Genomic DNA, 15961 nt, shown 5'->3' with positions numbered 1-15961 from the left:
GCACCAACCTGACTCAAAGCATGGGTGGCTATCCGAATTTACAAGCATCTCGGCCATTGTGTGTGTTGTGTGCTGTGCGTGTGTAAGTTTAGTCTACACTCAGTGTAGCCGTTAGCAATAATGCTAATGATAAACGCCTGCTGGTAGATGGAAAAGGTTTCCCCAAAACCTTCTCAATTAAAGGTGAACTACAAAGTAGCCTGCCTACCTGGCTGAATGACATTATTATTTGCACCAATCCAGTTGCCATTTGTTTTGCAAACTCTGCAATTGCATGAAACAGAAACACGGCTAACCAACCAAACAAAAGGTCTCTGGCTGGTGCACGTGCACAATTCATTTTTTCCTCTTGATTTCTGACCTCAAAAGTGGTCTCCTGATGTGGTTTAAGCATTGTTGTGGACTTAGAACATCCAATGTTGTTGTTTTTCTATTAAAACGTGTGATTTTGCGGGCAAATTTATGGATTTTATAGGGCCATACATGTACCTCAATTTCACCTTGCAAAGTTTGCATTTCTTTCTCATTTAACTTCTCAAAGTATTGCCATACAGGACTTTGCTGCTGTTGCTTGCCTTTCCAACTGTCAACGACGAACGATGATGTTCTGGTGCAGAGTCAACTCTAAATTGATTCCTCGACTCCTTGCACGTCAACTCCCATTTCTGAGTGCCAAGATTTGAGAGTTTCTACTGGACAAATTCAGGTTTGGTTCCGTTTGAGAAATGTTTTGCAACAGAATCTACGTAATGAATAAGCCCCAAGTGAGCCAGCGCGAGGGAGAGGAGGCAAAAAAAACGTGGTGAGCATGTGTCTTGGTAATCTGTTTCGCATGCCTCGGAAATTTACCAAAGTAGCCTAAAGTTCGCCTCTTTCCGCCAGGCCTTTATAGCATATAACAAGCAAAATAATATGTTTTGTGATAACTGCACTGTGATTTTAATTGCTTTTCAGTTTGGGATTTTTCTTAACATGAAGTATTCCAATTTCATTTAAAAATTCACACCCCTAGCAGGAAGCACTAAACCACGGCTGATAGTACTCTCTTTGTCTCTGTCTTACACCCCCTTCTGTAGGCCCAGGAGGGTTTCCTGACCATATAATCTAACCAGGAAATACTCTGGGCCCAAGTTAAGAGGCTGTAAGTGAGATCCTGTTTTCAAACCCCTCTCTCATCTGCCCTCTCTCTTTGTCAGGTCCACATCTGTCGGTCTGCCACCTGTCTGTCTGTTTGACTCTCTCAAGACACAGCGGGGGGGGGGGGGGGGGGGGGGCTTGGGAGGAATGTGGCGGTTGCCATAGGAGATCTTAAAACGGAACAGCTGAGTAGCAATCACCTGCGGGTTCAGTCTCAGGAAAGCCTCAGACCGCTTAAAATTGGCCAGGAGGTGTTCCTGACCAGAAACAACTCTAGGCCCTAGTTATAGTCTAGTGTTTTCCTGGTAAAGTCCTGGCCCTACTCTTATACATAGCATGAAATGCCAATTGTCCACCAGCCAATCCTAAACACAACCTTAACTCAATATAACCCCTTTAACTAGGCATGTTAACGGTTAACCGTTAATCGGTTAGCCACCGAAAATGAATTTGACATGTCATGATTCAGTGGTCTAATTTGCATTCATTTAGTGGAATTAAAATTGCCGCATGTGTATTTTCGTTGGTTGTCAAGCATCTTATCACATGCGCACAGCATACAGAGCCCAGTTGGGGGGGGAAAGAAGCTGGTACTGGAGTGAAAAGTGCTTTTGTTAGCCCAGTTATTGCACAACAAATAAATTCTTAAATTGGAAATCGCAAGTTAAAAACTGTTTTGATGGCCACGACTAAAAATAGCTACTGTTTGTATTTCTCAATCTCAACTCGTAACTAAAGCGTGACTACCATTCCAGTGCATAGGCTATAGTCAACAGTAGGCAGGCTATAGTCAACAGTAGGCAGGCTATCAGCGCACCACCCACCACTTAGTAATGGGAGCTTGAGGCAGTGTAATTATTTGAAACTTGAACGTTTCACTTTACTTTAAATAACGAGGCATGTCTTACCTTGCTTTAAAGTAGCCTTGCCAAAATCCAACCATAGAAACATGGAGGAAAATATTATTTTATAAAGACTTCCTCATGCCATTAACCATCATTTTCTATTGCTCTATTGGTTTTCATATCTTTCTTTCGTTGTCCAGAACCTAAAGACACAATCCTAGTCATATTAGCAAACCATCTTAGTTGTTGCTATTAGATTCTCTTTCTATGTCTCAGATATTAATCTCTGTCACATATAGAACCGCTTGGAAAAACAGAGACATCATAGAGAAGGGTCAGAAAGGGACAAATGGAGAAGAGTGAATGTCAATGTCTAGCAAGATTGGTGTATATGTGTGACAATGAAAACAGGCTCTGAGACAAAAGGGAGGGAGGGAGAGCGCCCTTGTGTGTTTTGGGTAGAGGTGGATGGGTGGAGCAGAGGAGGATGTGTGACAAGTCAGGGCTTACGATTGGTGGGGGGCACAAGTGGGACAATTTCCATACGGAAAAAGGCTAAACACCTGACTAAGATACGGACTAAACAACACCTGACTAACATACGGTAACACAGCCCTTCAGGAGGGTAATAATAGCCCACAGGTTGCCCAAGACAAACACAGACAAGGTGCCCCATATCATATGACGTGCATACGCCACATCACACACACAAACAAATAGCTTCCAGACACAACACTCTCTGTCTTCTCAGTTCTATGATGCTGACCACCACCATATTACTCAACTTCATTTGTGCTGCAAAAACCCCTTGTTGGCACATCATACAAACAGGCCAAAACCTATATTGTTTTTTCAGTGATATGGGTCAGACCTGGGTTCAAATACTATTTTAAATATCTCAATTTTACTTTCACATACATTCGAAGTATTCAGATATCTTTTATTTGAAAAGACAAGTAGTTGAATATTTCAATGCGTTTGAAAATACCCAAATACACTGACTCAAATAAACTCCCATGCATTTAACCTAGTTATTTGAAAATACTGCTTGGCTCAACATACAGGGCTGCTACGGGCCCGGGGAGATTTTGTTAACCTTCCGGGTCAGTCAATTATCCGTCAGTTGCCCAGTTAGACCAGTGATTTTTTTTGTTTGTAATAATGCTATATAATTGATGGAAAAAAACAGAAAATTCCAGAAACGGTTAATTCGTATAATGATAAATAAATAAGAAACTACATGCTAATTGCACACTCCCTCAAAACTTTAGACAGCTGTGGTGTTGTGTGACGAAACTGCACAGTTTAGAGTGGCCTTTTATTGTCCCCAGCACAAGGTGCACTTGTGTAATGATCATGCTTCTTGATATGCTGCACCTGTCCAGGTGGATAGATTATCTTGGCAAAGGATAAATGCTCACTAACCGGGATGTAACCATTTTAGAGAAATAAGCATTTTGTGCATATGTAACATTTCTGGGATCTTTTGTTTTAGCTAATTAAAAATACAGTTTACATGGTGAGCTTATATTTTTGTTCGGTTTTGTTACATTTCTGATATATTCCCTAGATAGAATTGTGATGAGGCATGTATCTCGGAGATTACGGACAGTTCCTTGGACTTCATGGTATAGGTTCTGCCCTGACATGCACTGTCAAATTTGGGCCCTTATATAGACAGGTGTGTTTCTTTCTAAATCATGTCCAAACAATTGAATTGGCCACATGTGGACTCTAATCAAGTTGTAGCGACATCTCAAGGATGAGCAGAGGAAATTGGATAGACCTGAGCTCAATTTGAAGTGTCATAGCAATGGGGTGTGAATACTTATGTACATTTGCAAACATCTCTAAAAACATGTTTTCACTTTGTCATTGTGGGGTATTGTGTGAGAAAAATATATATTTAATCCATTTTGAATTCAGGCTGTGACAACAAAATGTGAATACTTTCTGAAGGCACTGTATGTGGTTGTTCCACCTAGCTATCTTAAGATGAATGCACTAACTATAAGTCACTCTGGATAAGAGTGTCTGCTAAACGATTAAAATGTAAATGTAAGTCTTGGTTGAATCTTTGCGATGCGGAATTCAGGCATTATACGCTATTTGAATGAAGTCTTTCCCAAATACCGTCCTAATTAAATGTTGACTGCAAAGTCCCCTACCTGGCAGAATTATATGATTGTTTGTATCGCAGGGCAATTGTTTTGCAAACTCTACCATTATATGTAGCCTACACTGTCTATTGTACAGCACAAAAAACACAGCTAGCCAAACAGTGCAAAATTGAATTAAAAAGGGCAATTACCCCCCCCCCCCCTTAAAGAAAAAATGGTTTCCAGACCTCGAAAGGGATCTCTCTCGATGTGGTTTAAGCATTGTTGTGGACTTAAAATTTAAATAAAATCACAAAAATGGGATGTTCTATTTTAAAAGTGTGATTTTGAGTAAAACATGAAAGAAACAAGGAAAATAAGAAAAATACTAAAATGGGAAAATAGAATTTAGCTAAAGATAAAACTGATTTTATAGAGCCCTACAACCAGGGCTCTAATTAAGTGATAATGCCGGAGAAGCCAGTGTTTGGACGAGATATATATAGGCACGGCTGTTAACAGTGCCAATATATCCTCCAAACATCGGCTTTGAGGGCATTATCACTTTAATACAACGGGCTACCAGCATATTTAAATAATGATTGACATTTATTAAAAACGTTATTTTGATGAATTTATTCATACCATTTCATCCTTCACCAAGATAGCCCTGACACAAATCTTGGGTTGCTACCCAAGCCGGCTGGTCATTCGTTCTATCGGTTCGGTTGCTAGAGACGCGACCCAGTCGTTCAGTCTTTTTGTTCTGTTTCTATGGATGCGACTCAGTTGTTGGTTCTAAATGTTCCATTGCCATACTGGCTGGTAACGTTCTTATCCCTTGCTTGCTAGCTACCCAACTACGGCTAACTTACTGTTACGTCAGCGTAGCCAGAATAACAGCAAAGTAGCTGCATTCGCATAAGCTGTTTTCCAGTGACATTTATTAGAATACATCCAGAACAATGAGCTAATGAGACGTAATTTCGCCTGGCATAGAAAATGTGCTCACTCGCCAGGACACTGTTGTTCAGAGGAGCTAGACAACACAGCTAACACAATCACCTCAAATTGAAGCTGGAAAGACTGCAAACTAGCAGACCTTTTTTCAATTGACATTACTTTGTATATATCCATACAAATTATGCCAGCTGTTTCATGATTTCGAACTGACAGACACGCTGCCTGTCGGTCTCATCCCGACACGTTCATTACTATGGGACAGCTGAGATCGAATTTGAATATTGAAACAATGTTGCAAATGTCAGAGAGACAGACAGCAAGGTTTATACAAACCTCCGTGGTGAAAACAAAATGTTAGTCTAAATGTCTAGATGCTTTTTATAGTGGAAATCAAATGTATAAAGTGCATGGCTAGGCTGATGAGACAGTGGATTGAGCAGTCAGATGGAACAGAGTAAATAGGCATTTTAATGTCATACATTTAGCCGGTGGTAACTTGTGGAATAGACACCGGCTGGAATATGGTTTTAACCAATCAGCATTCAGGATTACACCCAACCAGTTGTATAAATTAAAATGTTCTATTGGTAGCACTGATGCTAACGTTTACCACAAAGTGTAGGAGCACCAGATTGATTTTTTATTGATTTAGATGTAGCCTACATTGGGCCTATATGAATCCTACTTCTGCTGCACATCTGAAGAAGATAATCTTTTTTCCTTTCTCTGCCACCAAATGTTTGCATGAAGGTCGGGTTATCAGGTTGTTAGTGCTAGAGGTCGACCGATTATGATTTTTCAACGCCGATACCGATTATTGGCGTACCAAAAAATGCCGATACCGATTAATCGGACGGTTTTTAAAATGTATTTGTAATAATGACAATTACAACAATACTGAATGAACACTTATTTTAACTTAATATAATACATCAATAAAATCAATTTAGCCTCAAATAAATAATGAAACATGTTCAATTTGGTTTAAATAATGCAAAAACAAAGTGTTTGAGAAGAAAGTAAAAGTGCAATATGTGCCATGTAAGAAAGCTAACGTTTAAGTTCCTTGCTCAGAACATGAGAACATATGAAAGCTGGTGGTTGCTTTTAACATGAGTCTTCAATATTCCCAGGTAAGAAGTTTTAGGTTGTAGTTATTATAGGAATTATAGGACTATTTCTCTCAATACGATTTGTATTTCATGTACCTTTGACTATTGGATGTTCTTATAGGCACTTTAGTATTGCCAGTGTAACAGTATAGCTTCCATCCCTCTCCTCGCCGCTACCTGGGCTCGAACCAGGAACATATCGACAACAGCCACCCTTGAAGCAGCGTTACCCATGCAGAGCAAGGGGAATAACTACTCCAAGTCTCAGAGCGAGTGACGTTTGAAACGCTATTAGCGCGCACCCCGCTAACTAGCTAGCCATTTCACATCGGTTACACCAGCCTAATCACGGGAGTTGATAGGCTTGAAGTCATAAACAGCGCAATGCTTGAAGCATTGCAAAGAGCTGCTGGCAAAACGCAGGAAAGTGCTGTTTGAATGAATGCTTACGAGCCTGCTGGTGCATACCATCGCTCAGTCAGACTGCTCTATCAAATCATAGACTTAATTATAACATAATAACACACAAAAATACGAGCCTTAGGTCATTAATATGGTCGAATCCGGAAACTATCATCTCAAAAACAAAACGTTTATTCTTTCAGTGAAATACGGAACCGTTCCGTATTTTATCTAACGGGTGGCATCCATAAGTCTAAATATTCCTGTTACATTGCACAACCTCCAATGTTATGTCATAATTACGTAAAATTCTGGCAAATTAGTTCGCAATGAGCCAGGCGGCACAAACTGTTGCATATACCCTGACTCTGCGTGCAATGAACGCAAGAGAAGTGACACAATTTCACCTGGTTAATATTAGAGTTCGACCAATTAAATCGGAATTAGGGCCGATTTCAGGTTTTCATAACAATCGGAAATCGGTATTTTTGGACACCGATTTGGCCGATTTTTTTTTAAATATTTTATTTTTTACACCTTTATTTAATCTTTATTTAACTAGGGAAGTCAGTTAAAGAACATTCTTATTTTCAATGACGGCCTAGGAACGGTGGGTTAACTGCCTCGTTCAGGGGCAGACAAACATATTTTTACCTTGTCAGCTCGGGGAATTCAATCTTGCAACCTTACAGTTAACGAGTCCACCGTTCCTAGGCCGTCATTGAAAATAAGAATGTGTTCTTAACTGACTTGCCTAGTTAAATAAAAGATGGGAAAAAAATAATAATAAGTGGGAAAAAAAATTGGCGTCCAAAATTAACAATTTCCGATTGTTATGAAAACTTGAAATCGGCCATTCCGATTAATCGGTCGACCTCTAGTTAGTGCAATATGGGCAAAACATCTAACATCTAATAGAATGATTATTCTATGGTTGGTGTTCTTTGGCATAACCCCAGAATATCCAGGTAGGTGTTATGACAGAGTAAGAACCGAAGTGCTGGTCAGTGTTTCTCAGAGGACCCTAATAGCATTTGAATAGATGCATAAATGTTACATTTAGACCAAGAATTTAGAATAGGCTATATGATTCAGAACACGCCATTGCACAAACATGCTGATATACACCACCACAGGTAGCAACCTATGTTAGAGCTAACGTTTGCTTTGCCCTAGCTAAAGGGCAGCTAGCTAGTAAGCGATTAGCATTAGGCACATGCTAGCTTCCGTAGACTAACTCGCATTTTGCAAAAGAGCAAGATACACAAACTAATATTATAATAGAAAAAAATATGTGGATTCATATTTAGAAGCAATGTGGAAAGCAGTTTCGTTGCTGTTTTGAAAGAATCTGTTGAGTGCATTCTGAGAGAAACAGGCACAGCGTGGAGGAACTGTCTGTATGTTAAGTGACAGGGGGCGGGGTTTCAGCCTGCCTTGTTTGAACAGTGTAGAGAACAGTGTCGCAGTGAAATATTGTTCCTTTCTGTGTGTGTGTGTGTCTCACCGTGAGGGAGGTGAAGGTCAAGCAAATGCCACCGAATCCGTTGAAGGAGAGGGCCAGAAAGATGAGAGCAGAGAGCCCTGATGAGAGAGCAGCAAAAAGCATTGTTTAAAAATAACTAGGTGTGTCGTCTACAGGTATCAGCAAGTGACTGTGTATTTTGTGTTGTTGGGGATAATGTCTGTCACTTACGTTGAGGATCGTACGCTGATATTGACATTATGGCACAGGAGAGACCAAAACAAAAACTGCAGAAAAAGAAAGTTTCATTTTTAGATGGATATCTAAAATGTGGAATACATAATTATACATTTATTAACAAATAATGGTCTATTTCAAGCCAAGGAGAGAGATTAGGTTTATTAGTCAAATCTCTCCATCTCCTACTTTGTCCCCCAGAAGAGATTCCAACGAGGCCGGTGTTCTCCTACACCCACTATCAGTCATTACAGAGTTCACACACACACCTCTTCCGCCTGTCACACACACAGTCACAAAGACAAACACACAGAATGAATAAGGCCCTATTCCCACAACGAGAGATGAAGGAGAGTCTGAGGAACGGAGTGGCAAAAGAGATTTCTACTTTTCAATTCACATCACATCCTTGCCTTACCTTTCATTGTGGTTGGCAACGCAAAATTCTCGCTCCTCAGCTCAAACTGCCCGTAAATATTTCAGAAGCCACTAGCACAAACTATTTAACGATCCGAGCAACTTTTCTTCTGAAACATATTACAATATTGAATAATGCAACCAAACCATATTGCTCTCGTGAATAATGCAACAATCCACAAGCATTTGCAGACAAATAAAAGGGTTAATTTTTTTGTAAATACACATTAAATTAGCTGACAATACACAGCCAACTCCTGCGAACTAGCGAACAAACTACATGCTTCAAGATCAAGTAACGTTGGCATATCAATATTGAATGTTTACCCCCTGTTCAAATATAAAAGTATGTAACGTTATCATACAGTGTCATTCATATTATAAAATAGTCTACACAGCTAGGTAGCGTTAGCTACATACAAAATAATTCCTGCATCCTCACAAATATGCTGGCTGTAGCTGAATGCTGACGTTTCACTGAAAAGTTTGATAATTCCCTAGGGAGTTGCTTCTCTCGCCTGGATCTCAGCCAAGCAAAAAGATTCAACAAACACGAGATTTTAAACTAGGGCAATCATTTCAGAACATAACAGGTTGTTACTACAATTTCCGGAAAAACTCTGTGGGAAATGTTCTACATGGAACCCAATACGGTTCTATCTGGAACCAAAAAGGGTTCTCCTATGGGTACAGCCGAGTATCCTTTTTAGATTGCTTTTTTTCTAAGAGTGTAGAGGGAGGCAACTCGCGGGCGAGTGTTGTGCGCTATTTCCAGAGGCAGCGGTCGAGGCATGACAGGTTCGCAAGTTTACATTGGTATTGTAAGGACCGACGCTGGAGACGAAAAGCAAGTACAGGGAGTGAACATTTAATGGAAAACAAACATCAAAAAAGAAAAGCGTCTGGATGGGGGGAACAAAACGACATTCCGACAATAATGCTGACACAGGTAACACCGAGGAACAGACAGATAGAGGGGCAATCAACAACGTGAAGTAGTCCAGCTGAGTCCAATGAGCGCTGAGGAGCGTAATGATGGTGACAGGTGGGTGTAATGAAGGGCAGCCTGGCGCTTGAGGGGGGCGGGGGCAGGCGTGACAAGTACATGTGTAGCAGAGTGTATTTCTGAGAAAAGTCTAGTAAGTGTGAAGACCCTTTAACATTGTAACTCTGTGGACTTCACTTTCATGGCTTTGCAAAGTTTTGATTGCCCATTGAACAAACTTGACGAACTCAGAGTGAACTATCTTTCCAGAGGGACATCAGATCCGCTAACATACTGTTTTTCTGAGATTTGGCTTTCCTCTGGCATCTAGACGGATTATATACAACCAGCGGGTTTTACAGTTTTTCGAGCAGATAGGAAGCGGGCTCTCTCTGGCAAGAGCAAGGTTGGTGGGCTCTGCTTTATGACCAATAACACATGGTGCGACGGGGGAAACGTACAGGACCTTGCTAGTTTCTGCTTCCGCGACTTGGAATACTTGATTGTAAAATGTTGTCCCTTTTACTTGCCGAGAGAGTTCACCGGGATTGTCGCCATGGCTGTGTACATCCCGCAGCAAACTAACACAAAAAAGGCTCTCAAAGATCTTCATTGGACCCTGAACAATATGGAAACGGCATTCCCGAAGGCAGCGTTCATTGTGGTGGGGGACTTTAACCTCTCTGGGATAGGCGGGACGCTTGCGTCCCACTTGGCCAATAGCCAGGGAAAATGTAGAGCGCCAAATAAAATAAAAATGATATAAAATCAAACTTTCATTAAATCACACATGTAAGATACCAAATTAAAGCTACACTCGTTGTGAATCCAGCCAACATGTCAGATTTCAAAAAGGCTTTTCGGCGAAAGCATAAGATGCTATTATCACAACAGTAAACAAAGAGAGTGTAGCATATTCCAGCCCTGCAGGCGCAACACAAAACGCAGAAATAAAATATAAATCATGCCTTACCTTTGACGAGCTTCTTTTGTTGGCACTCCAATATGTCCCATAAACATCACAAATGGTCCTTTTGTTCGATTAATTCCGTCCATATATATCCAAATTGTCCATTTATTTGGCGTGTTTGATCCAGAAAAAAACAGCTTCCAATTTGCACAACGTCACAAAAAAAAATCTCAAAAATTACCTCTAAACTTTGCCAAAACATTTCAAACTACTTTTGTAATACAACTTTAGGTATTTTTAAACGTTAATAATCGATCAAATTGAAGACGGGTCTATCTGTTTTCAATACAGGAGGACAACAAACTAACGCTACTTTTCTAGTCTTGCGCAACTCTCAAACAGTACACATAACGTTACACTGATTCCAGATGGCCGTACTTCTTCATTGCACAAAGGAATAACCTCAACCAATTTCCAAAGACTGGTGACATCCAGTGGAAGTGGTAGGAACTGCGAACAGGTTGATTATGAATTCTAGTGTCCTAAATGAAAACTCATTGAACAGACAGTGACCTAAAAAAAAGAAATCTGAATGGTTAGTCCTCTGGGTTTTGCCTGCTACATAAGTTCTGTTATACTCACAGACATGATTCAAACAGTTTTAGAAACTTCAGAGTGTTTTCTATCCAAATATACTAATAATATGCATATCTTATATTCTGGGGATGAGTAGAAGGAAGTTGAAATTGGGCACGCTATTTATCCAAAAGTGAAAATGCTGCCCCCTATCCTAGAGAAGCTAACAAAAGTAATTTGAGAACCGTGCTCCCGAAAATTCTACTCTTGACCACTGCTACATGAATTTTCGACACAGGTATAAGGCCCTCTTCAGTCCTACTTTTGGAAAATCCAACAATGACTCCATCTTGCTTCTCCCCGACTACAAACAAAGGCTCAAGATGGAAGTTCCAGTGTTCAGGTCTGTAAAGCGTTGGTCCGACCAATCAGAATTCACGCTCCGAGACTGTTTTGATCACGCGGACTAGCGGACTGGAATATGTTCAGAGTTGCCTCTGGAGATAATGTCACTGAATACGCAGACTCAGTCACAGGATTAATTTTAAAAATGCAGAGATGACATGATACCGATAGTATCTTTCAAAATGAACCAGAATCAAAAACCGTGGATTGATAGCAGCCTTGTAGGAAAACTGAAAGAGAGATGCCGCTTATAAACAGGGCAAGGTGACAGGGATCAATAGTTTGGTTAAACAGTACAAATATGACTTATGCAGATCAATCAAGATGGCAAAACACAAGTATAGAGACAAAGTGCAGGAGCAATTCAGCGGGTCAGACACAAAGCGTATGTGACAGGGGCTCCTAACGATCATGGATTACAAAAAGAAAGCCACATCACGGTCACCCTACCACACGATCTAAACACCTTTTCCTCAAGATTTGAGCACAATGACCCCCGAGCTGCCGAGGAGAGCCCCCGATGACAATGTGGGCTACACACCCAGTCTCCAATGAGGATGTTTGTAAGTCATTCAAACGTGTTAACCCTCAAGGCTGCCGGCCCAGATGGCATCTCTAGCTGTGCACTCAAAGCATGTGCAGACCAGCTGGCTGTTGTGTTCTCTGACATTTTCAATGTCTCCCTAGCCCAGGCCTCTATACCCACCTGCTTCAAGATGTCCACTATCCTCCCTGTGACCAAGAAAGGGAAAGTAACTGAACGACTACGGACCAGTAGCACTCTTCAGTCATCACGAAGTGCTTCAAGAGGCTAGTTAAAGACTATGTCACCGCCTCCCTCCCCGACACACTCGATCCTCTCCAATTCGCCTACCGCCCTGACAGATCCACAGACGACGCAACTGCATTGCAGACCGCCCTTACCCACCTGAACAAAAGGAACGCATATCTGAGGATGCAGTTCATTGACTACAGCCCGGCCTTCAATATCATAGTGCCCTAAAAGCTCACAGCCCTGGTTCTGAACTCATCCCTATACAACTGGGTCCTGGACTTCCTGACGGGCCACCCCCGGGTGGTGAAGGTAAACAACATTACCTCCTCGACACTGATCGTCAACACGGGGGCCCCACAAGGGTGCATCCTCAGTACCCTCCTGTATTCTCTGGAACCAGGCTGGACAAACACCTATCCTCATCAACGGCGCCACTGTGGAGACGGTCCATAACTTACAATTCCTCTGCATACACATCTCAGAGAATGTGAAATGGTCTAACCACACAGACACCATAGTGAAGAAGGCAGCAGCTCTTCAACCTCAGGATACTGAAGAAATTAAGCATGTTCCAGAGGGATCTCAGTGTTCTACAAGAGCCCCATCGAGAGCATACTGTCGGACTGCATCACAGCCTGTTACAGCAACTCTAACGCCACGGACCCTCTTCAGAGGGTGATATGTGCATTGGGTGCACACTTCCTGACCTACAAGACACCTACAACACCAGGTGTCGCAGGAAGGCCAATAAGATCATATAGCCTCAGACCATCAGGCTGCTGGATAGCCACCACTGGTCAGCTACCTACTCCCCCTATGGCCATTCCCCCCGCTACTCCCCTCCATACGCTCAACTCTGACTTACCTTACTTGCTACTCCCCCATGGACATTCCTTCTCCTGCTGCCCCACCCCCCAGCGGACTTTAATCTGGCCCCACCCCAACAACATTCATCACTGTTGCAATTGTTTGATTGTACATTTGAACTTTTTTGTTTTTATTTCACTCAATGGTCATGCTGCTGCTCCCCCATGGTCATTCCACCGCATCCCCTCAACAGTCTTTCCTCTGCCTCCACCCCAATGGTCATGCTGCTGCTCCCCCATGGTCATTCCACCGCATCCCCTCAACAGTCTTTCCTCTGCCTCCACCCCAATGGTCATGCTGCTGCTCCCCCATGGTCATTCCACCGCATCCCCTCAACAGTCTTTCCTCTGCCTCCACCCCAATGGACAGGATTTATTCATCACTGCCACAGTTGTTATTATATAGTGCTATTTCTATTGTTTTTATTACCACTGTCATTATTTTATTTCACTTAGTCCTGCATGTTGGAGCTCCAAGCCTAAAATGTTCACTGTACCCTGCAATCACACCTGCATCCCTGTACATGTGACAATTAAACACTCCGAATCATTGGGCCAGGGGTGAATGTACTGGGGGAGCTTAACATACCCAATCAGTTTGAATACAATGGGAAGCCCGATGATGGCAGTTAAAGGAAAGTTCCAACCAAAATCTCTTTTGGCATTTGTTTCATTAGTCCATTGTTGATATAGTCCCAAAATGTTTTGCATGTCAGCAATCAAGTGTAAGATATTTAACTTTAAAATTGCTTGAAAACTTGATTGCTGACATGCAAAACATTTTGGGACTATATCAACAATGGACTAATGAAACAAATACGTCATAAACTTTGGGGTGGAATTTTCCTTTAAGTATGCTAAGTTCAGAACTCGTGAGAGGGTCTTGTGCCAGCAGGGACAATACATTTCAATAAAATATTTGCTTTATTGCCTAGCAGCGGCCCTGGAGCACTTAGTGGTAAAGTGCCTTGCTCAAGGGCACAACGGCAGTTGATCGTACAAAGGATATTGAAGCCGGTAACTCTCCAGCTAACTCTCAAGGCTACCACCGCCCCCAACAGTAACGTATGCTCTTCTACATAATAGTGTAGATTAACGGCAAGGATAAACCATATCAAGATATACCGTGCTCATATTCATATCGAAATCATACCGAATTATCGCTATTGGTGCCCACCACTAGTTAATGTTCTATTATTACCTGCCGAGGAGGCGTAGCGGACGCGGGCCGTACTTGTCCATGAGGATGCCCAGGGGCAGAGTGGCAGCGCTGAGGAGGAAGGAGCCAATGGTGAAGCCCAGGTTGAGCATCTCCTCCTGGTCCACACAGCTCACCCAGATACCACTCTCCCAGGAGGACTTGTTACCCAGCAACAGCACGTGGGCATTCGTGTCGTTCTCTATGGGAAAGGGGGTAGTGGGAGAGGTTACCCCTCATCCTTGATAACATAATGTATGCTGATAATGTATGCTGAGGAATAGTGTGTGCATGAGAGACAGCGTGAAACTGTCTTCCTCCTCTGTGTTTGTGTGTGTGTTCTACCTGAGCAGAGGTGTGAGTAGAAGCCCTCGCCCTTCAGCATGAGGAGGAGTGAGCCCCATCCCAGCAGCACGGCAGAACACAGAAGGTTCTCCAACACCGCCGTCATAGCCATCCACCAGCGCCTCCTATAGGCCTGGAGAAGAGAGGGCGCCATTGCTGCTCAGAGAGAGAGAGAGAGAGAAATTCATGTAGATGTTACAGCCAACAGTACAATATTAGACTACAAATTTCCAGCTATAGGCCAGTATGTCACTTTGACAAGTGGACACTGGCTAGGATCCAGTCAGTGTGAGGGGGGCGTCTGTGTCAGTGGTCTTTGAGTTTGCCTAAGTGGGGGTTGGACAGATGTGAACAGGAAACCCATTCAACATACTTTATGAGGGAGTCCAGTGTGTGTGCGTGTGTTTTTGTTTAACTATCCTTGTGGGTACCAGAAGTCCTCACAAGGACAGTAAAACAAGGAATATTTGGCAAGTAGGGACATTTTGCTGGTCCCCACAAGACAAAATGGTATTCTAGGCTTAGTGGTTTGGTTTACAATTAGGGTTAGAATGAAGTTTAGGGATAGGTATAGTTTTAGGGTTATGGTTAAGGGTTAGATTTAGGGTTAGGAAAATAGTATTTTGGATGGGAATCAATGATTTGGTCCCCACAAGGATAGCAATACAAAACTGTGCATGTGTGTCTTAAGGACAGACCAAGAGCATGTGTTTTATTGAGATGGCTGTGAGAAGTATATATAAAAAAAAAGGGTGGTGTGTGTCGAGGGGAGATAGAGACTGTGTGTAATGTGATTAAGCAAAGTACAGCTCAATCCTTTGTCCCAAGAAAGTATCTGAAGAGGGTGGTTTCTCTTGTAACTGACACTCCATGCTGGACACACAATCACACATGACTCTCTTTACCCTCTCAACAATGAGTAACATCTTCACAGGCACTTAGCAACGTACACTACCGTTCAAAAGTTCAGCGTCACTTAGAAATGTCCTTGTTTTTAAAAGAAAAGCTATTTTTTTGGTCCATTAAAATATCAAATTGATAAGAAATACAGTGTAGACATTGTTAATGTTGTAATTGACTATTGTAGCTGGAAAATGCAAATATTCAATTTTATCTACATAGAGGCCCATTATCAGCAACCATCACTCCTGTGTTCCAATGGCACGTTGTGTTAGCTATTCCAAGTTTATAATTTTAAAAGGCTAATTGATCATGAGAAAACCC

The 15961-nt window shown here is 42.0% G+C and overlaps 1 protein-coding gene across 1 annotated transcript in view; it reads right to left on the bottom strand.

The window, feature by feature from the left end:
• Positions 1–15961, bottom strand: part of LOC129827874 (large neutral amino acids transporter small subunit 3-like) — a 33168-nt gene that overhangs the window by 11494 nt on the left and 5713 nt on the right. The window contains exons 2-5 of the mRNA XM_055889127.1: positions 14738–14893; positions 14396–14594; positions 8255–8310; positions 8066–8142 (exon numbers count right to left, since the gene is read on the bottom strand). Of these exons, the coding sequence (XP_055745102.1) occupies positions 8066–8142; positions 8255–8310; positions 14396–14594; positions 14738–14891 (486 nt within the window). The 5' untranslated portion in view covers positions 14892–14893. The remainder of the gene's footprint in view (positions 1–8065; positions 8143–8254; positions 8311–14395; positions 14595–14737; positions 14894–15961) is intronic.

Source organism: Salvelinus fontinalis, chromosome 29 (genome assembly GCF_029448725.1).
Source record: "Salvelinus fontinalis isolate EN_2023a chromosome 29, ASM2944872v1, whole genome shotgun sequence".
Lineage (NCBI taxonomy): Eukaryota > Metazoa > Chordata > Actinopteri > Salmoniformes > Salmonidae > Salvelinus > Salvelinus fontinalis.
Note: the sequence above shows the minus strand (reverse complement) of the source record. Positions and strands in the feature narration are given on the sequence as shown.